This window comes from Canis lupus, chromosome 38 (genome assembly GCF_003254725.2).
Source record: "Canis lupus dingo isolate Sandy chromosome 38, ASM325472v2, whole genome shotgun sequence".
Classification (NCBI taxonomy): domain Eukaryota; kingdom Metazoa; phylum Chordata; class Mammalia; order Carnivora; family Canidae; genus Canis; species Canis lupus.
The window spans coordinates 8,970,218-8,998,110 of NC_064280.1; the positions used below are offsets into that span (position 1 = coordinate 8,970,218).

The window sequence follows — 27,893 nt, forward strand, 5'->3', positions numbered from 1 at the left end:
GGGTGGAACCAGACACACTTTTCCCACTTCAAGACAAGGCGTGTATCGTTTGTGTATTGCTGGCTATTGAAGGCATATGATATAGAGTCTCTTACTTCTCACCACCGTTACCCTCACCTGGGATTGTCTGCCTAATAGTAGGCACATGATTTCTCATGAACTCGATCTCATTGCTTGTGTGTTCCACAATTTCTCTCTAGCTATTACTTACAAGCCTTCATAGCTGGATGAGTATAATTCAACATCTCTAAATCACGGTTTTCAAAAATATACCATGGACACAGCAGTAATTACAGTGTAGAATTAAGAGAATTAGGTGCCTAGAGGAGCACTTGATATTTAAAAGATACTGAATGTACATTTTACTTACCCAACCAAGAATATGTACTTTCAGTTTTGCTTTTAAGCAATGGTTACAATTTTGGAAGATATTTCAAATATTTATCAATATTCTGAAACATACTTAGTCTGTCATTTCGCTACCTGAAATTCATTTGTCAGTTTCTCAACTGTAAATTAAGAAATTCATCTATTTTTTGTTTTTGCATTGTTGCTTTCAACCTGAATTCCCTTTTTCCACAGTAGTATTCAGGCTTAGAACTATAATATGCAATTTTTTTTTTAATTCTGTTTTCCCACATGAATAACTTGTAGCTTCATATTTTATATAACTAAACTCAAACTCTACTTTTCCAAAAGAATTATTCTGTATATGTTTATATTTAGCTTCAAGCATTTCTCTGGATCTTGTCAATTGGTTTAGCCACTTAAGAAATACAGACTTAATTCATACTATATATAATGTACTGTCTTAGGCTTTTAGAAAGGGAAAATACAAAGAAAAGTAAAATATTGCCCCAACTCTCAGAGAAATATAAAATGAGCTCTCCTTTTACGTTTTTTGACTCTGTTATTGTTCTAATTTTTCCCTCATAGTTGGCTTTATATGATAATTCCATAATTCAAATTAGTTTCACATCTTATCTTAATAAAGCTGGCCTGTCCTACTGTGCTGTTATGAGGTTGGATGTAATAACATTTGTAAAATCTGCCAAACAAAATACTTTTTAAATATAGAGAATAGTATTATTTTCCCCTGTTAACTCTCTCTTGTGTTTTTTCTTAAGGTAGGAGTCATGCTTTTTTCAGACTTGGTTTATTCTGAACTCTAATTAATAACTGTGCCACTTTGAACAATTTGCTGAGCCTTGCTAAGGTACATTTCCTCAACAGCAAAATGCAGAATATAATAGCACCCATCTCTAAGGATTGTTGTAAGAATTAAATGAGATAATCCATGTAAAGTGCTCAGCACAGCACACATAGAAACACTGAATATAAGAAGAAAAATAATGGCTAACATTTATCACTAATTACGTAAAAGACATTTTATTAAGTTTTCATGGTAATTATATCATTTAATTTACACAGAACTCCCATGAAGAAAGTACAATTGTTATAGCTACAGTGATTATTATTATAGTTTTACCACTTAACTAGCACAGTGATAGGCACACAGTAGATAATAAATACTTGTGAACTTTTGTTAAACTCTACATTATAATTACCTTTAAGGCCTCAAATAGCTCTATCAGTCAACATTCTTTCAAGAATAGAATCTGACCACAGCAGGAAAGGAATTTATTTAAAGATATGGATTGGTTAGTTCACAGAATCAGCAGGAGGACTTAGAGATTCTGGCTCAGAGGCTATGCTAGGAACACTCCCTAAATCACATAGAAAGAGCAATTTCTTGAAGACTTGAGGACATAAAGGAGCAAAAGAATCTGCAACTGGCACATCCAATACCCCAATACAGATGATTGAATTCATCATTATCAGTAATGTTGCTAGATAATTCATTTGATGAACTTCCAATATTTGTGCATCTTTGTTATGAAGGTCGTTAAAGGAGCAGTTACCTGTTCTTCATTTTGGAGATACTATCGAAATATGCCAGGACCACTGACTTAGAAATCTCACCCAGGCGTTGAGGGCTTCAGTTTTCATAAGATTTATTTGCAGTCCTTGTACACAGCTAAGGTATGGGCCAGCAGCCAGGATACCTGCTACTTGTGTTTTTCATGTCTCTTCAGTATGATGTCATTAACAAAATATGTCCTATGGCATGATGAGATGATCTATGTTCCTATGAAATAAATTGTGCTACAGAGGCTGTGAAATGATTGAACCCCAGAATAAAATGAGAATGTTTAGCTCTTGTACCTGACATATGAAAGGAAACTGCTTCTGGTATATCTCTGTTTACAATGATAGAGAAAACAGTTTGTACCAAGAAGAAGCTTTATCCCTAGTGCCAGGAGTCATGCCACCAGTAAGCTACCACATCTGGAATAGCAGTTTTAATTAGAGTTGCTCTATGATTAAGCTGTAGCCAACATGGTGAGTTAATTGGAGATGGAATATGAATACTATCCTCACAATTTTCAGTACTGAATGGATTTCTAATTCCTGCAATCGTGTCAAGCTTAGAAAACGAGCAATATCATTTTGGATTTAGTCTTTTGGTAGGAAAGGGAAGCTTCATTTTATCCTTCTTACCTTAATAGACTTATTTCATAATACATCAGGGAGCCAATATTCTCCTATTCTAATTCTTTAGTTAGGGACTGGGAAAATAAAAAATGGCATGAGGTAAGGTCCCACTGGGCCTAATTTGAAGGGAATTCAGGGAAAACCCAATACACTATCTTAATTCTATAAGACTACACACTGATTCCTGGAATATTCTGGTATTCAGGAGACCTAAGAATTAATTCACAACATAAAGGAAAGATTTGCCCTACTTAAACTATGTTATAGCAGTTCCAAGTCTTTGAAATGATTCAGGGTTGGGAATTCAATAGGGCCTCATTCTTCTCTCTCATAATGACTCAAGTCAGGACTTAGTCATCAGATTTAATTTTTTTTCAATTATACAAATCAAAAAGGACCTCAGGGCACTGGTCCTATATTTAAATCCTTTGGCATGATGAGCTGATTAATAAACTATATAATTCCTACTAGTTAGACCTCTCTAAGTAGTACCCTGAACCTGTTGTAGGTTACAATACCCATGTTCATCATACCTCTAATGACTAATAGCTGCTACTAGGCCTCAATCAGAGAGTATTAATTATATCCTCATTGAAATAAAAATTTTTCTGATTTCACACAGAGTTTCACACTAACTGGCATGCCAGCCTACAGAAAACAGCCACAGTATTCATCAGAGATGTCAGCATTCTTTTCACCAATGAAGCATTCTTTTCACCAATGAAGCATTCTTTTTCACCACGCACCAATACCAATGCATGTAATGTTTTTTTTTTTTTTGCTCTATAAATTAGCAAATTCTTGATAGCCTATTGGAAAATTAATCTTATAATAGTTTCAACAAAATGATGGGTGATGGAAGTGGGTCATGAAGAACATCAGCTTTCCAGTGCAGGTCACTGTTTTGATCAAGATTATTACAATGGCTGAAAGCAAGACAGCATTAGTCTATCAGACAAAGAAGGTGCTGTTTCTTGGGATCAAGGAAACAAGTATTAATGATTAATGCTTTGAATTATTCTGAGTTAATTTCAGTCCTCTGGTATATCTACCTTCCAGTTCCTATGTTCCCATGCTTTCTTAGTGTTGTTTCTAACTTTAATTTAACAGATCTGGCAGGAAATTTAAATTCAATCTTGGGATCAAAGTTTGTTTTGAAGCCCTACAGCTGCAAGAGATAAAAGAGTCCTTTAGCACAGTCTTTGAAAGTCTCCAATATTCATTCTATTCTTTGAGAAGAAAGTGTAGGAATTTGAGCTCTTTAAGCAAGCCATCTCTATTTGTAGTAACCAACTCACCCTCAGTCTTTGAATTTTTCATGTTCTTCATTCAGTTCTATGCAGGCACATAGTCCCAAATATTCTTTCTGTACATTCTAGATGAGCACAGGTGGTGTTTCTATTGTCAAATTTCCACCCATAATACCATATGGTTTTAAAAACCCTCTGTCTCAATCAATCTTGGACACCAAGCATATGTTTTCTCTATTGCCCACAAGAGCTATTGCCAAACCACTTTGGGTACCAGTACTTGATTAGCCCAGATTCTTTGCTGGAAGTAAGAAAAACAGGCTCTAGCTAACTTAATCTGATAAGGAACTCATTAAAGGATATTGTATAGCATTTGGAATAATCAGGTAATCTAGAGAAGTATGCTTGTGCTGCATAGTCAACATAAAGTTAAAAATCTTGCCTAAGACTTATTTATTGAGGTCATTGCTGCTAACTGCAATAAATACAAGACTGCTCCTAAACACTACCATTCCTGCTGTAAACACCATTTCCAGAGTGAATTGCTCTGGGCATCTTCTTTGCTATTGCATCAACAGCTTAAGATTCAAACGCTGGGTGGGTACACCAGATTCCTATAGCTTATATGATGCACCCACTCTGTATCTACAAGGGAACTGGAAATGTCAAGATCTGAGCCTTGCAGGTTTTGTCCTTAAAGGTCTAGGTAACTTCTCAAACATTTGATAAAGAGTTCATAAACTGGACAATCCAATGAAGGACAGATTAATTGGCTCATGGTAATAAAGATTTTAATATAAAAGTATGCTGTATTTTTCAGAGAAAAAGAAAACAGGAAAAACATGGCTTATTTCTAGGCAGCTTCTGGGGAATTAGGATCAGTTTTAGATTTATGCCTTTGTCGACCCATCACTTTGTAGCCTCATAAAATTGGCCAGTTCACAAGCTATGGAACAGACTTGCCATGTACTTTATGCAGCATTATAGTATTTTGTCATTTTCAGTGTAAACTCTATAGCCGTGACTTATAGAACGGTATGAATAGGCTTGTGCCAATATGTACCTACTCAAAGTCATGCCAGTGATTTACTGTAGAAGTTGGGAAAGTACTAAACGGATACAAATCATTCAAATAGTCCCTAGGAATTTTTTTTTTAATTTTTAAAGTAAAGCTTGAGTAATTATAGTCAGAATTATGAAGTGGGTCAAAATTTGTGTATTCCTTGCATTCTCTCAGGGGTCAAATTTTCATTTCAGTCCTTGGTAACTTTCTGCCACTCAGGACGCTGATTGCCTGAATTTTCTCTCTCTCAGCATATTTTCACATCAGACCTCTTCCTACTCACATCCGGATCCACTTATGTCTCAGTCTTATATGTTACTACTTAAGGTCATAGTTTCTGTGCTGTGAAGGTTTGCAATTAATATAGGTAAAACTTTGCTAGTGAAAATCAGAAGATAGAAGAATCCATGCTCTCTCATAGAAAACTGTCTTGTGAGGAACAAAGAGTAGCTTTGCAACAGAGTGTTCTGAAGACTGGTGATAGGCATTTATTAGCTCTGGAGATACTACTTAGCATAGGAACAAACCTATTTTAGACTAAACCAACAAACTAATAAATAAAAATATAGCCATAGAAACAGAATGTATTTTGCCATGTGTTCAGGGTATAGTACTGCATTCTGTGTGAAGAAGTAGTAGTTATTTTATTAGTTCATTGCTTATAAAAATTTTGTGCTACTACAGTTGTTATTAATATGCATTATTTCAGAAAATCCTGCATTCCCAACCATAAGCAGGAGACATGAGTTCAAAGGCATTATGTTGGTAATGTCATAAAATCAGAAATGATGATTCTTTCTGTTTAAAAACAATGTTTCATAGATTCTTCGAATGTATCTGACATATATATATATTTTTTACCTATTACCTTCTTTCATTTTAAGATGCCCTGTGTCCCTGCATATTTTCCTAGATATTGTACAATATTTTATTACTATAGTAAAGCTATTGCTATACTTTGAGAATAATTAAAATTGTCATCCATATAGCATTGTCATTTCTACTGAAAAGATACTTTGATTGTCTCAATATGTTAAGAAAAAAATGCATGAAATGTGAACCAGTAGACTTTTACTTTCATATTAACAAGCAGTTAATTAAGATCGCTTTTTAAGGGATGCCTAGGTGGCTTAGCGATTGAGCATCATGCCCATGCCCCAGCGATTGGGCATGATCCTGGGGTCCTGGGATCGAGTCCCATATTAGATTCTCTGTGGGAAGCTTGCTTCTCCCTCTGCTTGTGTATCTACCTCTTTCTGTGTCTCTCATGAACAAATAAATAAAATCTTAAAAACCAAGACAGCCAAAATATACTATTGAATTGTCAATATACTATGTGTATATCTCATGTGTCATTTTTAAAAAATTGATTTTTTAAAAGATTTTATTTACTTATTCATGAGAGACACAGAAAGAGGCAGAGACACAGGCAGAGGGAGAAGCAGGCTCCATGCAGGGAGCCGGATGTGGGACTCGATCCCAGATCCTGGGATCACGCCCTGAGCCAAAGGGCAGACGTCCAACCACTGAGCCACCCAGGTGTCCCTTGGCTGTCTTTTTATATTGATTCACAATATTTATTTAAATTTTAGCCAAAAGCAAGTTCATCTGAATTCATAAAAACCATAAAAGCACCAGTTTCCTCCCTCAGTTCTTCCTAACCATAGTCTTACTTTCTAATGGTAAGCAGCTTCTGTTTTGGATTATTCTCATGGATTTAGAACTTAAGAAATAATTTCTGAATAATAATGAAAAATACCTTATTAGTCTTCTACACTTTTGAGGAAGTAAATTATATTTTCTCAAAGCTCTAAAAAATTTAGCATGCCTTAGGGGGTGCCTGGTGCCTCAGTTGGTTGAGCATAGGGCTCCCAATCTGAGCTCAGGGTGATGAATTCAGCTCTGTATTGAGCTCCATGCTGGGTATTGGGCTTGCTTTAAAAAGAGGAAGAAGAAGAGAAAGAAGAAGAAGAAGGAGAAGAAGAAGAAGAAAAAGAAGAAGAAGAAGAAGAAGAAGAAGAAGAAGAAGAAGAAGAGAAAGAAGAATGCTTTAGAGCACCTTTGAAAATATATTCTAAATCAGTTCTGAATAGAGATTCTGAATATTTAAAAATACATAATCAAAGATATACTGGTCAGTGATTATCATGTTCATTAGTATAGTCAGAAACAGAAATCAGGGTTACATATGACTGGCTATTTTACACCCTAAAATTTTTCATTTTTCTACTCTTACCTATTTGATTCAATTGTGAAGCATGAGAATAGAGTGCATATAAATACATTAGATCAATATGCAAATGCAGGAATGTCAATAAAAATTTTTGTTAACATTAGAGTTATGAAAGTAAAGATTATCTGTATTCTACACACATAGAAATGCCAATAAAATTTACATGAAGGATTATTGGAGGGATTATATTAGCATTTAAAGCACTTAAAACAGTTCTTGTCAAAGTAAGAGCTAATGAGAGAGACACAGAGATGGGGTGAGGGGGAGAATGAATTAGTTCCAGAATTGGCTAATTAAATATCAAGTATTAACTAGAGTTACTATCAGGGGAAAGGGGGAAAAAAGGAACAAACTTTGTTCAACTATTTTTTTAAAAAACACTTCATTTTTAATGGAGAAGTAGTAACAGTATAGGAAGTTAACATGGTGCCTTGCTAGTCTTCTATAGTTATTGGAAAGTTGTCACTTAACCTAATTCTCCTTGCCCCCACAGAATTAACATCATGCATTTCTCTGTGTTATTCTTTGCTTCATGTGAAATAGTTTTATTAAGAAGACTGATTGACTATAAATTCCTGTGAGCAAGAGGATGTTTATTACCATTATCGTTGTTGTATGATTTTGTTTCTCTATTGTCCTCCATACCGAGCAAAAGTACTTAGTTGGTACATACTTAACTGGTGTTTCCAGATTAATATCTGTCTAGGAATCTAGATACTAAATTTAGTTTTTCTGGATTATTTTTATGCAACATTAGTTTGTTTTCTTTTACAAATTTATTCACCCCCAAATATATGGCTAGTCATTGTTTACTTGCCATTTGAAAAGCAATAGTGCTTTATTTTCAACATGGCTTCTAGCAACTACTGTAGGATAAAATGTTATCTGGCCTCCCCTAATCATTGTATTATCTCTTTGTAGTTACATAAATCCTTGGATTTATATAATAAGTCTACTGTATCATTCAAATTTCATGTTCACATTCTATAAATATGGATTTTACTAATTGCCTAGCACAAAGGAAAAGCTATCCATGGGAATATTTCTGGAGATTCTCTTGACTTCTAAGTAGAATGAATTTCAGAAACTGAGGTTGTTATTTTAATACTAGAAGTTATCTCATGTCATTTGCCATTGAAAAAAATAAGATGAAAGTTTATCCATAGTCGCTCTCATCGACTGACTGAAACATCTGTATGCTCTGTGCACAGCAGGTGTCCAATAAATGTTTTGAGTGACTGTCAGTGTTGACTCTTAATGACTTCATAATGAAGTGATTATTCAAGTGCCATGTTAAAACTATGTTTCTTAGAAATAGTATAGTGACAGTTTTCAGCTGACATACACTATTACATACACTTTGGTAATACAAAATACATCCTGTTTTAAAATATTATTTATCTTGAATAAAATTTACTAATTTAGAAACTCTCAGAAGAGTATTATAGCAAACAATGAAAATATGCAAAGCCATGAAACAATAAAGTCTTATCAAAAGTGTTCAAGTAAAAGATGACAATGAAATGAATGATTAGTTTTCAAAGAGGTGGCATCTGTTCTGTGAATAATCCAAGAAATGCTTTCCAATTTCCATGCATCAACTCCTTTATTCAAAAGAGGGAATTTCTCAAAAGAGACATATGGGACCACATGAAATGTAGGGTACTGTGAAATTGGAATTTTAAAATGCATCTCTTATTTATACCCCGCTTACTTAAAAAATGATTTGAAGCATATCAAGTGGATACATTCTCCAAAATCTCCCTTCATAAATCATTTTTCCTTTTGTTTTATTTTTCCTTCTTCTTGTGGTAAATGTCTAGACCATAAATGTCCAAAAGACACCAGGACTCTGTGTTCATTTGCTCCAGAAGAAATGACAACTCTAATATTCAGAATATAATTTTCTATTAATTGCCAAAAAGTTTTATTTGTCAGCATTGATGAAAGACTTTGGGTCGGAATATCAAAATAACCCTACTAATAAAATAAATATAAATTAATTGCTCTAAATATATATATGTATGTGTGTGTGTGTGTGTGTGTGTTAATGTAATACACTTTTCCCAAGTGAATGGCATCATTTAAGAAATGATAATTTGGAGGTTTTAAAATAGTGCATTAGACACACTGCCCACATCAAGAAATGGTTATTGACACACCTTGTCCAAATCCAGTTAAATAAAAATAGCTGCAACTGAACATTAGAAAAACAACTGTTTTTGAATTGGATAACTAGCTAAAAGGTAATTTAAAGAAATGCTTATAACATCATAGAATTTTAAAGTGAAATAAGGTTATGATCATCCACAATGTTCTATTTCATTTTCAAAGGAGGAAATGAAGGCACAGAGAAGCTGAGGTTTAATGCATACCATGTACTTTTTGATGGGTAACTAAAATTTATATTTATATTTATATTATATTATATTTATAGTAACTAAAATATCATTTGCCTCACTTGCCAAATACTACATCTTCAGCCACTGAAAACATCTTGTGGTGAGTTCCTGTGTTTGTGGGGAGGAGCAATCAGCCATCTACTACAGTGAAATGGGTGCAATATGATATTCTTAACACTGATATTTTAAAGAAATAGCAAAATGATACAAAGAGGTTTTTTTTTTTTGTGGGTTTCTTTTTTACTCCTAGTTCATAATATTTACTTTAGAAGAAAAGGAGAGATGGGAGGAAAGGCTATACTATCTCTTTTTATTGGTTTTTACTGTGATAAAACCATACAACATAAAATTTCCCATTTTATCTATACAATTCAGTGACATTAATTACATTAATGATGTACAACCATCACTGCTATCTTTTTTTGAAAAAGTTTTCATCACCACAAACAGAAATTCTGTAGCTATAATCCAATAATATTCCATTCCCTCTTCCCTCACCCTTTGGTAAATTCTAATCTATTTTCTATCCCAATGAACTTGATTATTTTAGATATTTCATATAAGTGGACTCATACAATATTTGTCTTTTTGTTTTAGTCTGGCTTATTTCATTTACATATTTTCAAAGTTTATTCATGCTGCCACATATGTCAGAACTTCATTATATTTTTATGGGTCAATAATATTCATATATATCTATGTACACCATAATTAAGATATATATTCATTTGTGGATGGATAGTTGGTTTGTTTCCATCTTTTGGCTATTGTCTCAACTCTCTTTTGTGTTAAGATCATTAACAGACCTTTCGGTGATTGCTTATTTTAGTATAGCATCAAGTTTTGTTTCTACTGTTGGTTAATCAGACATTTAAAAAGAAAACAATTTCAGATACGGTAATGATCAGCACAAAAACAAAAGCCAGAATTAGAGCTTTAAATTCTTTTTAAATTTTTCTCTTTGGCATACACTTTGTTTTAAACTACATTGTCTCTACAAGTTAGAATATGGTTAGTTAAAGGGAATAACCAGAATGCATAGTTGAATATTATAATCTTCTATTTTAAAAGTCTTCTCTTTTTCTTTGAGCATTAATATATTCATTTAATAATAATTATATGTATTTCTATGCTGAGTTAATGAAATTATTTCTTTCGTATGAAACATTTGGAAAGGATTATTAGTACTAATGCCAAAAATGAAAGCTGAATTAATGACTACTACTTGTGGGAGAAAGTTCATTCAAAAACCCTCCAAAGGAGAACATTGAAAAATTAAATTCAGCTTAAACTTTCTGGCCAAATACTTGTTTTAGTACAAATTATTTTCATTATCTTCTACCATGAAAGTTCTACTTTAAGGGGAACAAAAAAGAAAACAATTCTAAAGCATCAAAAAAAATTTCCAATTTGCTTTTAATTTGTTGTACATAAAATAATAAATAGTATTTGTTTTTAATATTAACATATTAAATTTATTTTGGAAAAGGGGAAAATAGTTGGTTTATTAAAGTATTGAATTTTAACATTTTTCCAGATGAATTCAAGTTCTTTATGAAAAGGCTACCCATGAATTATTTCCTCAACACATCTACCATAATGCATTTGTGGACAATGGATTCTAATTTTCAGCGCCGCTACGAACAACTGGAGAACAGCATGAAGCAGCTATTCCTGAAGGCGCAGAAAATTGTACACAAGCTCTTTAGCCTTAGCAAGAGGTGTCATAAACAACCCCTCATCAGTTTGCCAAGACAAAGGTAAGACATTTATGCTAATATAGACAACTAAGGACATTGTTTTGATAGTGAGCTCTATCTATTTTCTGAATGCGGATGTGATAATATACATAGCATTATGTTATAATTTATATTATTAGAGATAATTTGAAAACGTTTTCTCTTAGGTCTCAAAAATAATAAATTGCATTCTCCAAAATAGTAATCCAAATGAGAGCCCTGCATTAGGCTCCTTGCTCAATCCAGAGTTTGCTTGGGATTCTCTCTCTCCCTCTCTCTCAGCCCCTCCTCTCATTCACTCTTTCTGTCTTTCTCTCAAATATATAAATAAACCTTAAAAAAAAAAGGAAAGTGTTTAGACAGAATCTAAAGATATATTTAAGGGGTGAGTGGAGAAATGAAAACTGGAAATGAGCAGGTAGTGGGGTCCAATATATCATGAGAGCTACATTAATTTCTAGTAAAAATAAATAAAATTTAAACATACAAATATGTCATAAAGGTACAAGATTTGTAAGAAAAGTATGAAAATATGACACAATTCAATTGGATGTGTACAGAATAAATAAGCATGATAAAGATTAAAAAGAATAAAGTAAAGATGTATTATTTGGAACTAAATTTAATGGAAAATACATGGAACTAAATTTAATAAATTATAGAAATAAATATTTGCATTCTAAATTTTTAAACTAAATAAATCAAAGATCACCAGAGGTTTTCTTGACTTTCTTTTTAAATTTAGCATAATTCTCAAGTTGGTTATTAGTCATCACACACACACACACACACACAGACACACACACACAGACTGCTTGCTACATAAACAATTTTATTGAATTTGAATTTTTTTCCATCTCTATTTTTTACAAGGAATATGAGATTTATTTGTTTTGCTTTTTTCAATTTTAATAGAATAAAATGATATTAGGGAAAAATGACAACAAACTATGTACTACAATCTTTTTATAGGATATAGTGAAAAAAAGAGGTTGTATGTATGTGAAGTATGTTTTCAAAATTTTCTGAAAGAAGAAGTAGATAAGCAATACCTGTGACTCACTTCCATTTGAGATTTTATTTTTTTGTCTTGCCTCTATGGAATTTTTTTCTCAGCTTTTTTTTTTTTTTCCTACACTTAGTATTGGTCTATTACTCTAAAATGTGAAAAAAATAAGCAAAACCAAACAAAATGAGATTGACAAAATGAACCCTGACAAGTAAGATGATTTCTTGACACTTTCATATAATGACATATAGGTTGAAGTTTTTCCTTGTAATACATAGTGTAACTCATCCTTGAGATAAAGCAGGATACTCAGAGTAATCTCACCAAATTTACATTGTCACCACTGTTGCGCTCATGAATTCATACGGAGTTAAAATCCTCATTCTGACTTGAGTAAATTGTGAGGCCTGTGACAATCTGGCTTCTTTGAGGTAGTGAACTTTTTTGCTATTCTAAAACTTTTGAGGTCAGTAACAATGACATATTCATTTCATTAAAGGACAAAAATTATAGTAATTATTTTAAAATATTCATACATAATTTCTACAAAATAACTCAGCTACACTATTTTGTGCTATTATATTTTATTCACATTTAAGGTATGTTGGTAAAAGTTTAACAACCAGCTTTCCTGGGTGGGGACCCTAATTTATAGCATTTTCCAATTCTTGTGATATGCAAAATTGGTTCTTCTGAGCCAGTATATACAGGCAGCAGCAAACCACTAAAAATTGATTAAAATATTTTTATGAAGTTATCTCTTTTTCATTAATAATGAAAGGTGAGATGATAAAATCCCTTCTCTCATGTCACAGGGAAGAATAAGTTTAGGTCTATGTTATTCTTATCTAAGAACTGTGTCATGTAGCAAACTGCTGACCTCTTACTATGTCCTTATACCGTGGGAGGGGTGAGAGATCTCCTTGGAGTTTTGATTTTAAGAATACTAATCCCATTCACAAAGGCTCCATCCTCATGAACTGAGCACCTTCAAAGGGCCCACCTCTTAATACCATCATCTTTGGGGGTTAAGATTCCAACATGTGAATTTTGAGGGAACACAGCATTCAGACCACATCTGTCAAGGGCCAGTCTCTACCTATCAGTAAGACCTTAAGATGTGAGGGTGAGAAGGGTAGCTAACCATCTCTTTTGCATACATCCTGTCTACGGTAGATGACAATGAAGCTGGCTGTAGACCCAGTCTGGGACAGAGAATTCACAATCATTCAAACCCTTATTTTCTCTTGACCCCTACATCCAGTGCATTTCTCTCTCTGAAGCTTTGTTATCCATCTTTTTTTTTATTTCTAACTGAAAGATGATTTTTTCTGTCCCTTATGTGTCACCAAGTATTTACAACTCTGTAACACAGGCAAGAAAAACATAAATTTTAATATTTTCAAAGTGAAAATGAGAATGGTACTTATAACTGACATGCAAGAATAATGTGTAAAAATCTTTTACCTCATATTTGTTTTCTCTTCAGTTTCTTTTCACCCTACTTCCCTTTCTCCTTTGCTGAATATCTAGATATTTTTCTTTTAATCCTCTCTCTTTATTGACCCTCATTTCTTCCATATAACCCTTTTTTTACTGAAATCTGTCTATATTTTTGTTATGCAGAGTGATTTGGTGCTCTTAGAAAATCAATTTACAACTTCTTGCTAATCTACAAAATGATGCATCTGCACCTTTGACCAACTTTCTTTTCTAATGCATTAGAGGATTACATATAACAGTTTTTTTCTTTTTTTATTTTTTCATACTTTCAAACATATGAGATATCTGATTTATCCTTCCAGTAATTTTCTCTTATACCATCAACTAATTCAAATTGGTTTCTTTCACTTATAATAATAAGGGACATTTTTAGTGGATATAAAAGCAAATAAAAACCTGGATCCATTTTGAATATGTCCTGAAGGCAGTAAAAATGAAGTATAAAAATGTGATTTGCCTGTGGTAATAAATATCTTCTGCTTGCCATAAAGCTTATTCAAGATAGAGAAGTACCTTCAAAGGCTAGTACTATAAATGTATTTGATTTTGGTTGTTTTGATAGTTAATTTTGTCAAAGCTCATGTGTTATTATGGTATTTTCCAATGCACTATTGTTGCACAATGTTGAGAAAGGCATTTTAAGAGAATATTGGCTCAGGGATGGGGACAACGGAAAAGCGGAAGTTGTTTCCAAGTCTTCATGGTGCACTACAAAACTAATAAAGAAAGTAATAAATATATAACATTAAAAGCAAAAGAATAAGGTAATATAGCCATTAAACATTGAGGAAAAATCACATTTTACTGGGCACAGGAACCAAATGGAAATATGTGGAGATAAATTGTAACTTCCTGATTTGTGAACAGTAGAATTATAGAAACAAAAATAATTTTAAGTCATTACAGGAAATTTTTATAAGTAATTTTCATGCATTCAATAAAAGCAATCAGATATTACAATCCTTATCTTGTATTAAAATATGTAATCTTTCTTAAAATGTAATCTTTCATTAAAATATGTTTCTTTAATAATGAAGAGGGGCAAACTTTGGTTAGGTAAAATAATTTTATATAAGATGTTACAGTATTTATTCCTAGACAGAATAGATTAAACATGCTTAGAAAAGACATTTATACATAAGAAGCATTTTTTTAGACTACTGCCAGCTTGGACAAGAATAATTCTAGGATTATAGGTACTACACCCTGACTAAAAAAGGAAGGGCTGGGGTGGAAGTGTATTTCATCTAGGTCACTTTAATGACCTTTATTTCAATCTTGAAAAGTCATAGTATTGGATGAGTTAAGAAAATCCTCTCTTGTCTGGAAGATATAGAGTTGAGTTCTCAAGACTCCTCCCATTTACTTTCTGCCATACTTGTGGCTATTTGAGCTCAAATTCCAGCGATGCACTACTCTACCCTCATCTCCTATACCCAGCTGAGAACCTGATTCATAGTTTCTTTTTAACTGTGCTATATGCACAACAGTGTGAATACTATTCCCAAAAGCCTACATTTACTAAAAAAGTAAGATTTAATTACTTTATAGTAGACAAACAAAATTCCGTTTTAAAATGTTATTTAATCAAGTAATTCTTTTCTCTATGTAGTTTTGCATGATATTTATCTTAAAATCTATTTCATAACCATTTTTTCTGGTTATGATTTTTTTGGATTTTGTTATCATATTCAATAATTAATTTGAACTAAGTTTTTGTATATGTATATTTTCAAGTGTTATCTTGATGACATCAAATATGTAATGAAAACTATGATTTTAAACTAGGCATTGGTAATGGTGGTACAGAATTTAGAAAATTGGTTGGTTTCAAATTATCAATAAATTCTATAATATATAAGGAATGGATCTGTAATGTAAATCCTTAAACTGGCCAATTGTTTGTAGTTGATTTTGGACTACAAAACAGTGACTGTAGGAATATCAACCATATCATTATAAAAATTAAAAATAGAAAATTTAGTGATGCACTACTTCTTGAGATAAAAATCCATGGCTAGTATGTTAAGAGAAACACCCCATGTCTTTGCCATATTTGCACTGGCCTTTGGAGAAAGAAAGTAACAATGATGTAAGAACACATTTTATCCAAATTCATTATTTCAATTACATTATTCATAGTATACCAATGTACTGATTTGGACCACACCCCTCCCAGGTTAACAATGCTTAAAATAGGAGGAGAATCAGAATTAAAAGTCTTTATAATTTTCCAAGGGCAATTTTCACTTTTATTTACATGTTTTATCCTATCACCGTTCCACCTTTATCCTCAAGAGAAGAAAAACAACAACAACAAAAAAAAATTAAGATTTTATTTATTTACTCATGAGAGGCACAGGAAGAAGCAGAGACATAAGCATGGGAAGAAGCAGGCTCCCTGCAGGGAGCCTGATGTGAGACTCAATCCCAGGACCCTAGAATCAGGACCTGATCCAAAGGCAGATGTTCAACCACCAAGCCACTCAGGTGCCCTGAAAAGCAAAATTGAGAGACAAAGTATTCTTACTTCCAAGTATGGTATGATATTCAGGTGACATGTACATAAAACATTCTTCTGCTTTATATGCCTTCAGTGTAGCTTTTCTGTTATCTTAGTGGAAAATCCTCTAGCTGAAATCTTCTATAATGACTTTGACCACCAGATGTCAAACTATTTGGTCCCAGGACTCCTTTCCAGTCTTAAAAATTATGGGAAAATACAAAGAGCTTTTTTGTATGAGATATATATATGTATGTATGTATATATATATATATATGTACTTACTACAGTAAAATGAAATTATTAATTAAAAATTAAAACAAAAAAAATTAAAACAAAATTTAAAATGTATTTATTAATACAATTAGAAGGAACAGTAAGTATGATCACTGCAGATTAATATATATAACACTTAAGTTTGAAAGATTTCTGCAGAATTGCTTAATATTTGGCTTAAGAGAAAATAGCTGAATTTTCATGACTGTGTATGCATCAGTTACAAATTGTAATTTTGTAATCTCACATAGATTTATTAGAGAAGTGACTATTATAATGGCCTTTTCAAATAATTGTGGATATTACTTTTTTGTACTGCACCAAAAATTCAGCAAGTGATAGATTTTAAAAAGTTATATGTAATGTAGAATCTAAAACCATGTGATTAACATTTTGACATCTTACATTAAATTATTTTGTCTGTCTTGAACTTTAAAATGGATCTTTAATCATGCATATGAAATCATGTGCCAGTCATTTGGAAAATATCGATGCACTTAGTTTTGAAGATCTTCCAAATGCTGACAACGTAGCATTATAAAATAACAACAACAACAAATCATTCCTTACTATCATCACTGGGTTCGTGAGGAAAACCTTTATTGGGAGCTGTTAATCTCATTGTTGTGGTTACAGTTTTTCCAAATTTCTAATTTTCCCTTGAAAACTGTACTTTTAACATTGATATTAAATATGCCAGTGGTTTGTCTAGAAGTGATAGGTTTATTTCTTTCAGTTTTGATAACAGATCTGCCAAGTATCCAAGTTTGAATATACTAGTTTGTCTGTCAATTATTCTTTCAAGTAAAAATGATTTGCCATGAAAAAAGTGCTTACCTCAGCTTGCAATGGAAACAATTGCACAGGTGTTTTGCCTCGAGGCAACCATTATAGTTCAGTGTGTAACACAAATGCTTTATTCATATTCCCATTTTGTTCTGACATGTGGATTTGTACTGAAAATTGAGACACAATAAACTTTTTTTTACAGCTTCACCAAGAACATTTTTAACTGAAACTTACTTTCTTTTTGTTCTACAAGTATGTGGCAGAAAATAATATATGCCTACTAGTACAGCAGTTTGGTTCCAAGTCTTTGCTTTGTGCTAAGTCTCCAGCGGTAGTTTACCCACCACTGCTTTTGGCATCAATGCAAATGTCAGCATAATGCAAAAGAAAGATAATGTCTTAGTATATCTATGAACATGTTATCACCTTGTATACCCGCTGATAGAATCTTGCTTCCAATTACCCACTGCCCACTCACCCACACCAAGAGCTCTGGGGACCACTCCTATAATGCTGCCCTAGATCAATTTCAACTCCTCCTAAGGACCTGGAAGACAAATTGTGGGGCCTTTGATAGAGATTATTTGTCTTCTTCCTTTACTTCTCTTTACTTACTAACACAACCCCTGATTTTAGCAAAACTCTTGCTATACCACACCTCATGGGTTTTGAACCTAGAATGGGTAATTCTAGTCAAACAGATGTAAGTGGAAGGAAGCTTCCACAATTCATGAAAGAAGCTTCCACAATTCATGAAGCTTCTGAATTGGATCCTTAAAGTAAGAGGAATATGTGCTATCTACCTTCTCTTCTTCCCCTGGCTAAAATTAAAATGTGATGGCTTGGAATGAAAAATCATGACTTAAAGAAACGTGTTAAGGATAGTAAAATCCAATTTTTCTGAAGCTACCAAATCAGTCATGGATTGTTTATGTTTGTACTGGTATTGAGAAAGGAATAAAATTGCATTTTTTCTGAGCCAATATTATCTGGCTTATGCTACTGCAGCCAAACTTGCATTCTAATAATAAAAGGACTTTACTGAATGGCCTCCAAGTCCTTCAATATTGCAGAATCTGTGATTTAATTAAAAATGGCATTTATATGATTAATACAAGAGACTTTTGCTGTGAACAATTTTATATAAAACTGTAGGGGAAAGTCAGGATATTAATTTTCCTTACATTTCTGTTACAAAAGAGTTTTGTATTTTTTGGGTGTGTTTCAGCCACCAAATGATGACTCACAAGCACATGCTAAGTAATAATGAAGTAGTATATTTAAATAGTCAATATTTGAAGGTATATTTAAATAGTCAATATTTGGATATCTTCAATGTGTGACTGAGAAATGTAAAAGATATAAATAACAATTATAAATTACTCAGCACATGGAAAGTGCTTAAATAATTATTATTTAACTTTCCCCAAACAGAAAACACTATTTCTTTGGTGTAGGTGTTTATAATATATTAATGACTTTTCTTCAAAATGTGCTTTCATGTGTTTCATAGTCAAAATAAAATTCATCATAAAGATAATAATATAAATGCTCTAAGAAACACATTTATTGTTACTTGTATAGAATAACACAAAGTAGCCTGGATTCTGATTCAAGGAATCCAAGGATATTAGTTTTCAAGGAGGGAATTAAAAGTGGGGAAAAAGAGAGAGAGAAAGCTCCACCTTCTTGGTAGAGGGCCACTTCTACACAATTTTAAAATTGGCAAATTTGTGTTTTCTCTCATGCCACTCCCTTTCCTTAAAATTGTTTCCAGTTTTTGTTTAAATTCCAGTTAGTTAACATACAGTATAATTCTAGTTTCAGGTGTAGAATCTAGTGATTCGTCACTTTCGTTTAATACCCAGTGCTGATCACAAGGAGTGCCCTCCTTAATGCCCATCCCTCATTTAGCCCACCACCCCCCCTTCCCCTCCAGCAACCCTCAGCTTTTCTCTACAGCCTCTTATGTTTTGCCTCATCTTTTTTTTCCTCTTCCTCTATGTTCATCTGTTTTCTTAAATTCCACATATGAATGAAATCATATGGTATTTGTCTTTCTCTGACTAGCTTATTTTGTTAAGCACAAAACACTCTAGCTCCACCCACGTCATTGCAAGTCAAACCACTTCCTTTTACTTAATTCTTGATGTAGCTTAAACTTCAGATCTCATGGCTCTAAAATGTACTTATATTTTCACTTTAACACCCCTACTTTGACCTTCAGCTCAGAAATCATTTCATGATCTTTCAATTCATTAGATATGGACAAATACTAGCTGAAAATAATTATTTTAAAACAAAGTTATATTTAGATATAAAGATTATTTGTACTTTTCAAATCAGTCATTTGCTAGCCATAACAGTACCCCAGGTGAACCACTTTAAGTAGAGTTAAAACAATTATTAAAATGAATATCTGTGAGATGACAGTGCTGGGCTTTCTCTTTTTCTGTCTTTCATGTATAAAAGGTTATGTGGAACAATCAAAGATCTTGTCACCTTGACATTTTGTTGAGAATATACTGCCTACAACCCACAACTTTTGGAATGAGGTCCAAATTCAAGGCAAAGAGGCAGTTTTTCTACATAGCTGCTTTTGAAAATATTAACAAAATTAAAAATAACAAGGGTCTTGGCTCTTGGAAATTCTGTGGACATAAGTGAATGTGTGCATTAGTACTTGTGTGAGAATAGTGCAAAATGACAGGTCGACAGTTCATTACATTTTAAGTAAAAATCTTCTACTGTTGTCTCATGTTGACTTTAAGTTAGTTTATTCTCATCTGAAAAGGAAGCCAAGAAACAAAGGACAGCGTCTTGAGTATGACATATATTCCAAAGAAGATTTATTCCTCTCTGTTTTTCATGGTGTTCACCTCGCAAATGCCATTTCAGTACCTCCTACTCTATTTTCTTGACATTACAACACTTTCTAAGAAAGATTAAGAATGTCATTCCCAAACACATTTCCCCCCTGGAAGCTCAGTGGAATTGCTGGCTAAAATAATCAGATTTTTGAACAGTAACAATGTAGACAGCTATATTGACAGAGAACTTTTAACACTTAACACTAACTTGTTTGAAAGAAAGAGTCCTATCAGGAAAATCTTAGAAATAAAGTCGCAAGATCTGTAATATCCAAGATGAAGAAGCCCCTTTGCTAGCACCACTTACAGTAGTACCACTTTGTTCAAACAGAATCAGTTTCTTATTCGACACCAACCACCGGTTAATGCCACACAGAGGGGTTGAAGAGCTTTTCTATCAGTCCTCATTTTCTCTTCACTAAGGAGTTGGTGATAGTCCTTCATGGGTTTCACCAAAAAGCTTGCATCTTTTGAGACATTATTGTTTGTTTTCTTAAATAAATACATAAACACTTTTTTAAAAGAAGTCACTACTATGCAAATTTGGAGACTGTAATCATTTTAAATTCTATTTGGAAATCTACAATGTCTATATGCCTGTCAAATACTCTAAAATGTCCTACAATTAAAATAGATCTTTTTTAAAGATATTACTTATTTATTTGAGAGGGAAAGAAAGAGCGTGGGGAGGAGCAGGGGAGGAGGGAGAGATGAGCTGACTCCCTGCTGAACATGGAGCTCATGGAGGGGCTTGATCTCAGGACCATGAGATCCTGACCTGAGCCATAAACAAGGGTTGGGCATTCGACCAACTGAGCCATGCAGAAGCCCCAAAATAGATTTGTTTAAACAAAGATTTTTCAGAACAAAAATTTTTTACCTCCTAAAATACTTGCTAAAGCCTCAAAGTATATAATTGGAAAAGACTGTACCATCATTTTTAATACAATTCTTACAGATTCTAGAGTTGCCTTCAGTTGCTATTTACTTACTTCAATCACCATTAAATATTTGACAATTACCTTGAACTTAAAATTATTTTAGATTTTTGTTTTCTCAACTTCTCAGATGTATTCTGGGTACCAGGTGCCAGTTTCTGGCAAATAATCATTTTAAATACTTTCTCAGAAAGACTTAGAAGTTATACTATGTCAACTCTATACAGGTATAATTTGAAATGGCCCTACAAGTTAAATGCTAATTCATTTACCAAAACACTTTTGTCACATTTCTTTTTTAAAATAAAAAGAGCTCTGAGATTTTCATCCCAATATTTTGCATGAAGTGGAGAGTGCCATTAAATGCAACCTTTCCTGTGGTGGTGAATTGTTATATAAATTATATCTCAGAGAGAAAAATGTAATGGAAAATGAGAGAATAAGCTGATTATTTGTTGATATCATATTAACCGTCACTGGTTTGTACATGAGCCACAAACTGAGAATACAGATCCCAAGACACTAATATTTTTATAAATCTTATACTGTTATTGACAATCAAACTTAGAATGGATGTACTTTCAGTTTTTAAATATATTTAAATCAGGGCTGAAAATCAGTCTCATTTCTATTTGAGTCACTTCTAAGCAATTTTACTTATTATGGAAAAATGGATACTTACATGTTTACTTACCAAAATAAATAGGAAGCTGAACATCATCCACCTTTGGGACAGTGTGGTGGTTTTATTATCTCAAAGCAGAAACCTGTCTTATAAATCAGAATTATTATGTTATCCATGAGCCTTTCTCCCTGAATATTACGCCTTTAAAATGTTGGAAGCAGAGGTAAACACCGTGATGTATGGGTGATCTAACTTAGAGTAGCACAGAATTTTCAAATCTCTTTTTTTTATAAAGAATAATACAGTATATACATAAAAGAGGAATAACTCAAAGCGGCTTTTTTTCATATTACATGAAAGTCTTATGTCAGTTTTCATACAAATGACATTAGAAGCTTCAATGTGTGTAGACAGAATTGGTTATGTTAAAACTGTCGCTTGTAAATATGTAGGTAAGATAGTATTTGTCTTACACTATTTTCTACTTTACATGAGGGACCTCATAGAAAATAATTTGATGCTTATTAGACTAAACTAAATACTAAACTATTTACTAAAGACTAAAGATCAAGTACATCTTACAAATATTGTCTTTTTCCAATCAAACTTGCTCAATTTGGCAAAGGAAAATCTCATTTGGACCATTTTAACTATAAATTTTATCTAATGCTTAATTTGGTAGCTCCATGTAGAGACAGTGTGCAATCTTTAATCTTCATTTATGTTTTCTAATCTTCATGTTAAATACAAAAATATCCTTCTTCACATCCTTTCATTATTATTTCATTACACGTATTCCTTGCATGCATATGTATGTACATGTGTAGGCATATACACACATACACACACAAACATTCAAGTATGCACATATATACCAAGTTATTAAAATAGTGTATGACTGAAACACAGAGTGCTTTTCTTTTTTTTTTTAGAGTGCTTTTCTTTGAGCATTAAAGTAGGATACTATTTTCTAAAAGCAAATGGTGTTATGATTCAATAAAGCTAAATATTACCAAGATATAAACCAGCTTAAATCCCTAACACCGAAAAAAAAACTGAAAAAACAAAACAAAAAAACTTTGAAGCACTTCATTTGAGGCAGCCACTACAAGTTATAAAGTGAGTGAATAAATTTCAAAAATCAATGCCAATTGCAATCAAAATCCCCTATCTCACAACCCAGATACACTTCACACAGCAACAAATAGAACAACACAAAAGAACATTGATGTGACAAAGAATACAGGAGAAAAGGAAGGTCATTTTGTTGTGGTTGTTCTTTGTTCTATTAAACCCAGCAGGAAGACTTCATGTAGGTTTCTCAAAGGAAACAAAAAAGATCAAGTCTGAGGTAGTACCTTGCATTGAGCTGAAGTAAAATTACTTCATACAAGCAGGGAAAGTTAGCTAGAGACAAATCTAAACACAATGTAGTAAGAATATAATGAAAGTCTGCTAATTTAAAGGATATATATACACACACACACACACACACACACACACATACATATATATATACTCATATCATCCCTAACATTGCCTTAAACACACACACGTGCACGTGCACACACAAACACCCCCACACACACACACACATCTTCAATTAAAAACAAAAAGATAATACATGATTATGATCAAATGCATGATTTTTGTTTCATAACCTCATCCAAATTACCATTGACAATGAACAAAATCACAATCTGAGTTACGGAATCTTACAATTCATATGCAGGAATGTGGAGAGATTTTCGAGATATACTACAGGAAACAAACAGGAATGAGGGCAAAGCTGATCAGTTTGCAAATTACCGCGTCCAAGTGAAATAGCAACCTAAGAAGCAGACAGAGAAGACACTCACAGGAAGCCACCAATACTCTTTAATACAGAGCCACGGACACTTTATGATAAAGGGTGACAGTTCTGAGGTTGACTTGCTAATGAGAGCCATCATAATTAGCTAGTTATTAACTAACAGGTATTAAGTACAGACTATTGTCAAACTCTTCCAAGTGCATTACCTGTTGTTGCTCATTTAATACAATGTTACAAGATAGTGTTATTACCCTAAGATCACAATCAAGGAAATTTAAGTTTATGTAATCTAAATTTGCTGAAGATTACTCAACTAGTGGTGGCAGAGCTAGGATCCAACGCATGCAGTCTGGCTGTAGAGCTTGGTTTCTTAGTCACTATGCCACAGTGCTTCCCAGGTTTGCAGTGTTGTAAGTAGTGGGGCTCCCATCTCCTGCTAAGCAACCCCCCGCCCCATGCTATGTTAGCAATGGGGTTCCCATCTCCTGCTAACCCCTCCGTGCTAAGGTATTTTGGAGGATATTGAATTCATGCAAAAGCATGAAGTCATGAAATGGAATAATCAGAAAACAAGAAAGTTTTAAGAAAATAAAAAAAAAATTCTTTACATATAAAAAAAAATAAAAATAGTGGACTATTAGAGGAAACAGGGGATCCCTGGGTGGCGCAGCGGTTTGGCACCTGCCTTTGGCCCAGGGCGCGATCCTAGAGACCCGGGATCGAATCCCACGTCGGGCTCCCGGTGCATGGAGCCTGCTTCTCCCTCTGCCTGTGTCTCTGCCTCTCTCTCTCTCTCTCTCTATGACTATCATAAATAAAAAAAAAAAAACAATTAAAAAAAATAGAGGAAACAGAATTGGTTTATTAGAATAAAATATTGAGAAACTAATCCAGTACTATCAATGAAGAATGGAAAGATATAATTGATTTAAAAAAATGAAAAACGCATGAAGGGCATGGAGTACATAAATAGTAGATACAAAAAGGAGAAAAACCAATATCTGATTGAGAAGAATCAGTAAGAATGAGAGACACAGAGACAGAGAGAACTTTTCTTTTAAAACTTGAGTCCATATGAATGAAAAAAGTCAGAGTACCAAGCAAAATTTATAACGATGGTTTGTATTGTGAAGTGGTTTCTGAGTTAACGTGCATCATTTTCAGCTACCCCATTTCAGTTTTCTCTAGTTCACCATGGATTTTAAAGATTTGGCACATTTTTAAAGCCAAGTTATTGTGTGCATGAACACAAAAGAAAATACAAAAAGTGTGCATTCCAGCACCTTCATCTCATGCCTGACTCCGAGGTCGTTCAACAACTATGGCATTTGTCTGTCATCGATGCAGGCTACTTCTTCTCTGGACAGGAGTGATTAAAGCAGACACAACTAGTGGCTCATCCTGGATTCCAGGCTGACGGTTTGCGTTCGTATCTTTCTTCCCCTAGGGAGTACTGGAGAAACAGAGCAGCTTGGCAGGGTACCAAGTAGCTACATGAAAGCCAAACACAGCAGTTCAATCTGTAACCCAAAGAAAGAAGTTGACTCCTAGGTTGTGTATAACCAAGTGAACATGCAAACAATTTTTTTTTTAATATATAGCACTAAGTACTGGAGTATGTGAGGTCACTCAATGGTGTTATGTGAGGAAAAACAGTGACTCCATGATTTTATGCTGAGTCAAGTAATTTCCTATGTAAGAGTGTTGCACGATTGCAGGGTTCTTGTCTCATGGAGTCAAAGAATGAATCAGGGGGATGCAAAAGGGTGAAGTGAAAGTTTATTAAGTGAATAATACAGCAGAAAGGAAAGAAAAAAAGCTCTCTAGAGTGTGAGAAGTCCCGAATGGGTTGCCACAGAAGGCTTTAATTGGCAGTTTTTTATTGAGAACTGACTGGGTAGCTTGTTGCTTTGAGATTCTTGTGCCATCTTCCTTTGTTCCTTTATTTCTTCTTGTGCTCTATTTCAGCATCTTCACCTGCCAGGAAGAGTTTCAGAGCCCAGGGACGGGAGTCAGGGGTCTCCTATCTCTCTCTCCTGCCTATACTTGACCCCCTTCCCTTTTTCATGGGACAGGACTCCTAGGTGGAAGGAGCTATACTAGGATTGTGAGGAGTGGCTATATACTTTTTAATTAGCAGAGGTTAGGGATAGTGCAAGTCTCCAAGGAATATGGAAGCAAGGTTTTCAGGACCTCGAGGGGCCAGCTGCTGCCAAGATAAAGTTACTTTTCAACATAAAGGTACGAAGGCAGCCACGAGTTCTTGGAGGAAGGTCATAATCTGCATGTTTCAGGAATCTATCAGTGGGCTGCGAGCAGTAAGGAGATTTTAATTTAAGTTACATTTCTTTTGCCTTTGTTTCCCCACATCAAGAGGAAGACAAAAAAAATTTAAAAATTTAAAAAATTAAATAAAATTTAAAAAAAGAGGAAGACGAAAGGACATTCTTACATATGCAGTGCCTCGGACATATTATAATCTACAACTATTCCTTCTGAAACTAGGATTTATTGAATCAAGAGATTAATAGAATAATCAATTCAAGAAGGTATATGAGCTTTTTCCTGAAATACTAGTATTATATTACTAGATCTAGGACCAAGAAAACAGTGTCTGTTATTGTTTTTATTATTTACTCTTGCTTAGGAACTTCTGCTAGTAAAATAAAACTTGAATATGGAATTAGCAAATATAGACATATTAATATTTAAAAGAAGATATGATTATTAGTTGTAGATGACATACTTATTCATCTGATAAGTCCCCAGAGATTCAGCTGGAATAGAAAACAAAACCAGGGGCACCTAGGTAGCTCAGTCAGTTAAGCATTTGACTTTGGCTCAGGTCATGATCTCAGTCCTGGGATCAAACCCCATGTCTGGCTCCCTGCTCAGTGGGCAGCCTGTTTTCCCCTGCCTGCCACTCTCTCTGCTTGTGCTCTCTCTCTCTGCAAAATAAATAAATAAAAATATTTTTTAAAACAAAACAAAATCAAATCTAAACAATGTACATAAAAATTGAGTGAAGTTGTTAGTTACAAAATAAATAGACAATAATCTACAGATAAATGAACAAAAACAAGTAAGAGATTCACATTCAAAAAGTGACGTATTGGACTTCACAAAAATGTCAAAATACATAATATAACTAAGGAAATAAACTAAAACAAAACTTTAGGATATTAAGGGAAATTTTTAATAAATGAAGAACTTGTTCATATTTCTGAATGAAAGAAACCTTATAAAGATATCATTTTCCTCAAATTAATATTATGTAATTTAATGTGGCATCAGTCAAAATCTATCTGAAAAAAATGCTAGAAAAAGTAGTAAATAATATTTTAAAGGAAAATAATAAGAATACCCCAACATCAGGCAATGTTAAAATCTATTCTAAAAAAAATGTAGGATGGTGTTTTAGAGGTTTTCTGTGTACACTGATGAGTAGCAACTGGAAATTAATTCTCTCTTTCAGTTTCTTGATTATAAAGTGTGATTAATAACAGTATCTACCTTATAGAAGTATGAGAATTACCTGACTTATATATTTAAAGTCCCAGCATTTATTAAATATTAAAATATCTCTTTGATAATGTTAGTGATGGTAATTTTGATGATTCTACAGTAATGGACTGTCTACAAAGTCCAAAATTAGATTCAAGTTATAAAACAATTTGGTTAATCATTATGTCAACCAAGTGGACCTAGTAAGGACAGAACATACAAACATAACCTACTGTAATGTTAAATTAATTTCCTGATCTTAAAATTTGTTTGGGGCAGCCCCGGTGGTGCAGTGGTTTAGCGCCGCCTGCAGCCTGGGGTGTGATCCTGGAGACCCAGGATCGAGTCCCACATCGGGCTTCCTGTATGGAGCTTGCTTCTCCTCTGCCTGTGTCTCTGCCTCTGTGTGTGTGTGTGTCTCTATGAATAAATAAACAAAATCTTAAAAAAAAAAAAATTGTTTGAAGAGACTTATGAGGTCATTTTTTTCATAATCTAACAGGGTTAAATATTTTAAGTGAAATTTTTGTAATGCAATGTTTTAAATGACATTCTTACCTGACTGGAAATTAAGAAATATACCCCTGATAATCCTTGGAGGAAAAAAAATATAACTCTAAAGACAGTAATAAAAGAAAGAAGACTTCATAGCAATATCTATTAGAACATAACAATTCTGGACTCAAAGTAAAATTTAGAGTTGCAAATGCCTTAAATATTAAAGAAGAAAAAATTAAAAATTGATGTTACTTAGACCTGTAATCATTTATTTTTTTCATTCAGTGAATAAATATTTAATGCCATTTATAGGCACAGGAGG

General features: G+C 33.3%; 1 protein-coding gene across 4 annotated transcripts in view; it reads left to right on the forward strand.

Moving 5' to 3' along the window:
* The window catches only part of BRINP3 (BMP/retinoic acid inducible neural specific 3), a 377,833-nt gene that overhangs the window by 300,918 nt on the left and 49,022 nt on the right, over positions 1-27,893 (forward strand). For all 4 annotated transcript variants that reach the window (XM_025421013.3, XM_035711116.2, XM_035711117.2 and 1 more), the window contains one exon: positions 11,042-11,264. In XM_025421013.3, coding sequence (XP_025276798.1) covers positions 11,042-11,264 — 223 coding nt within the window. The remainder of the gene's footprint in view (positions 1-11,041; positions 11,265-27,893) is intronic.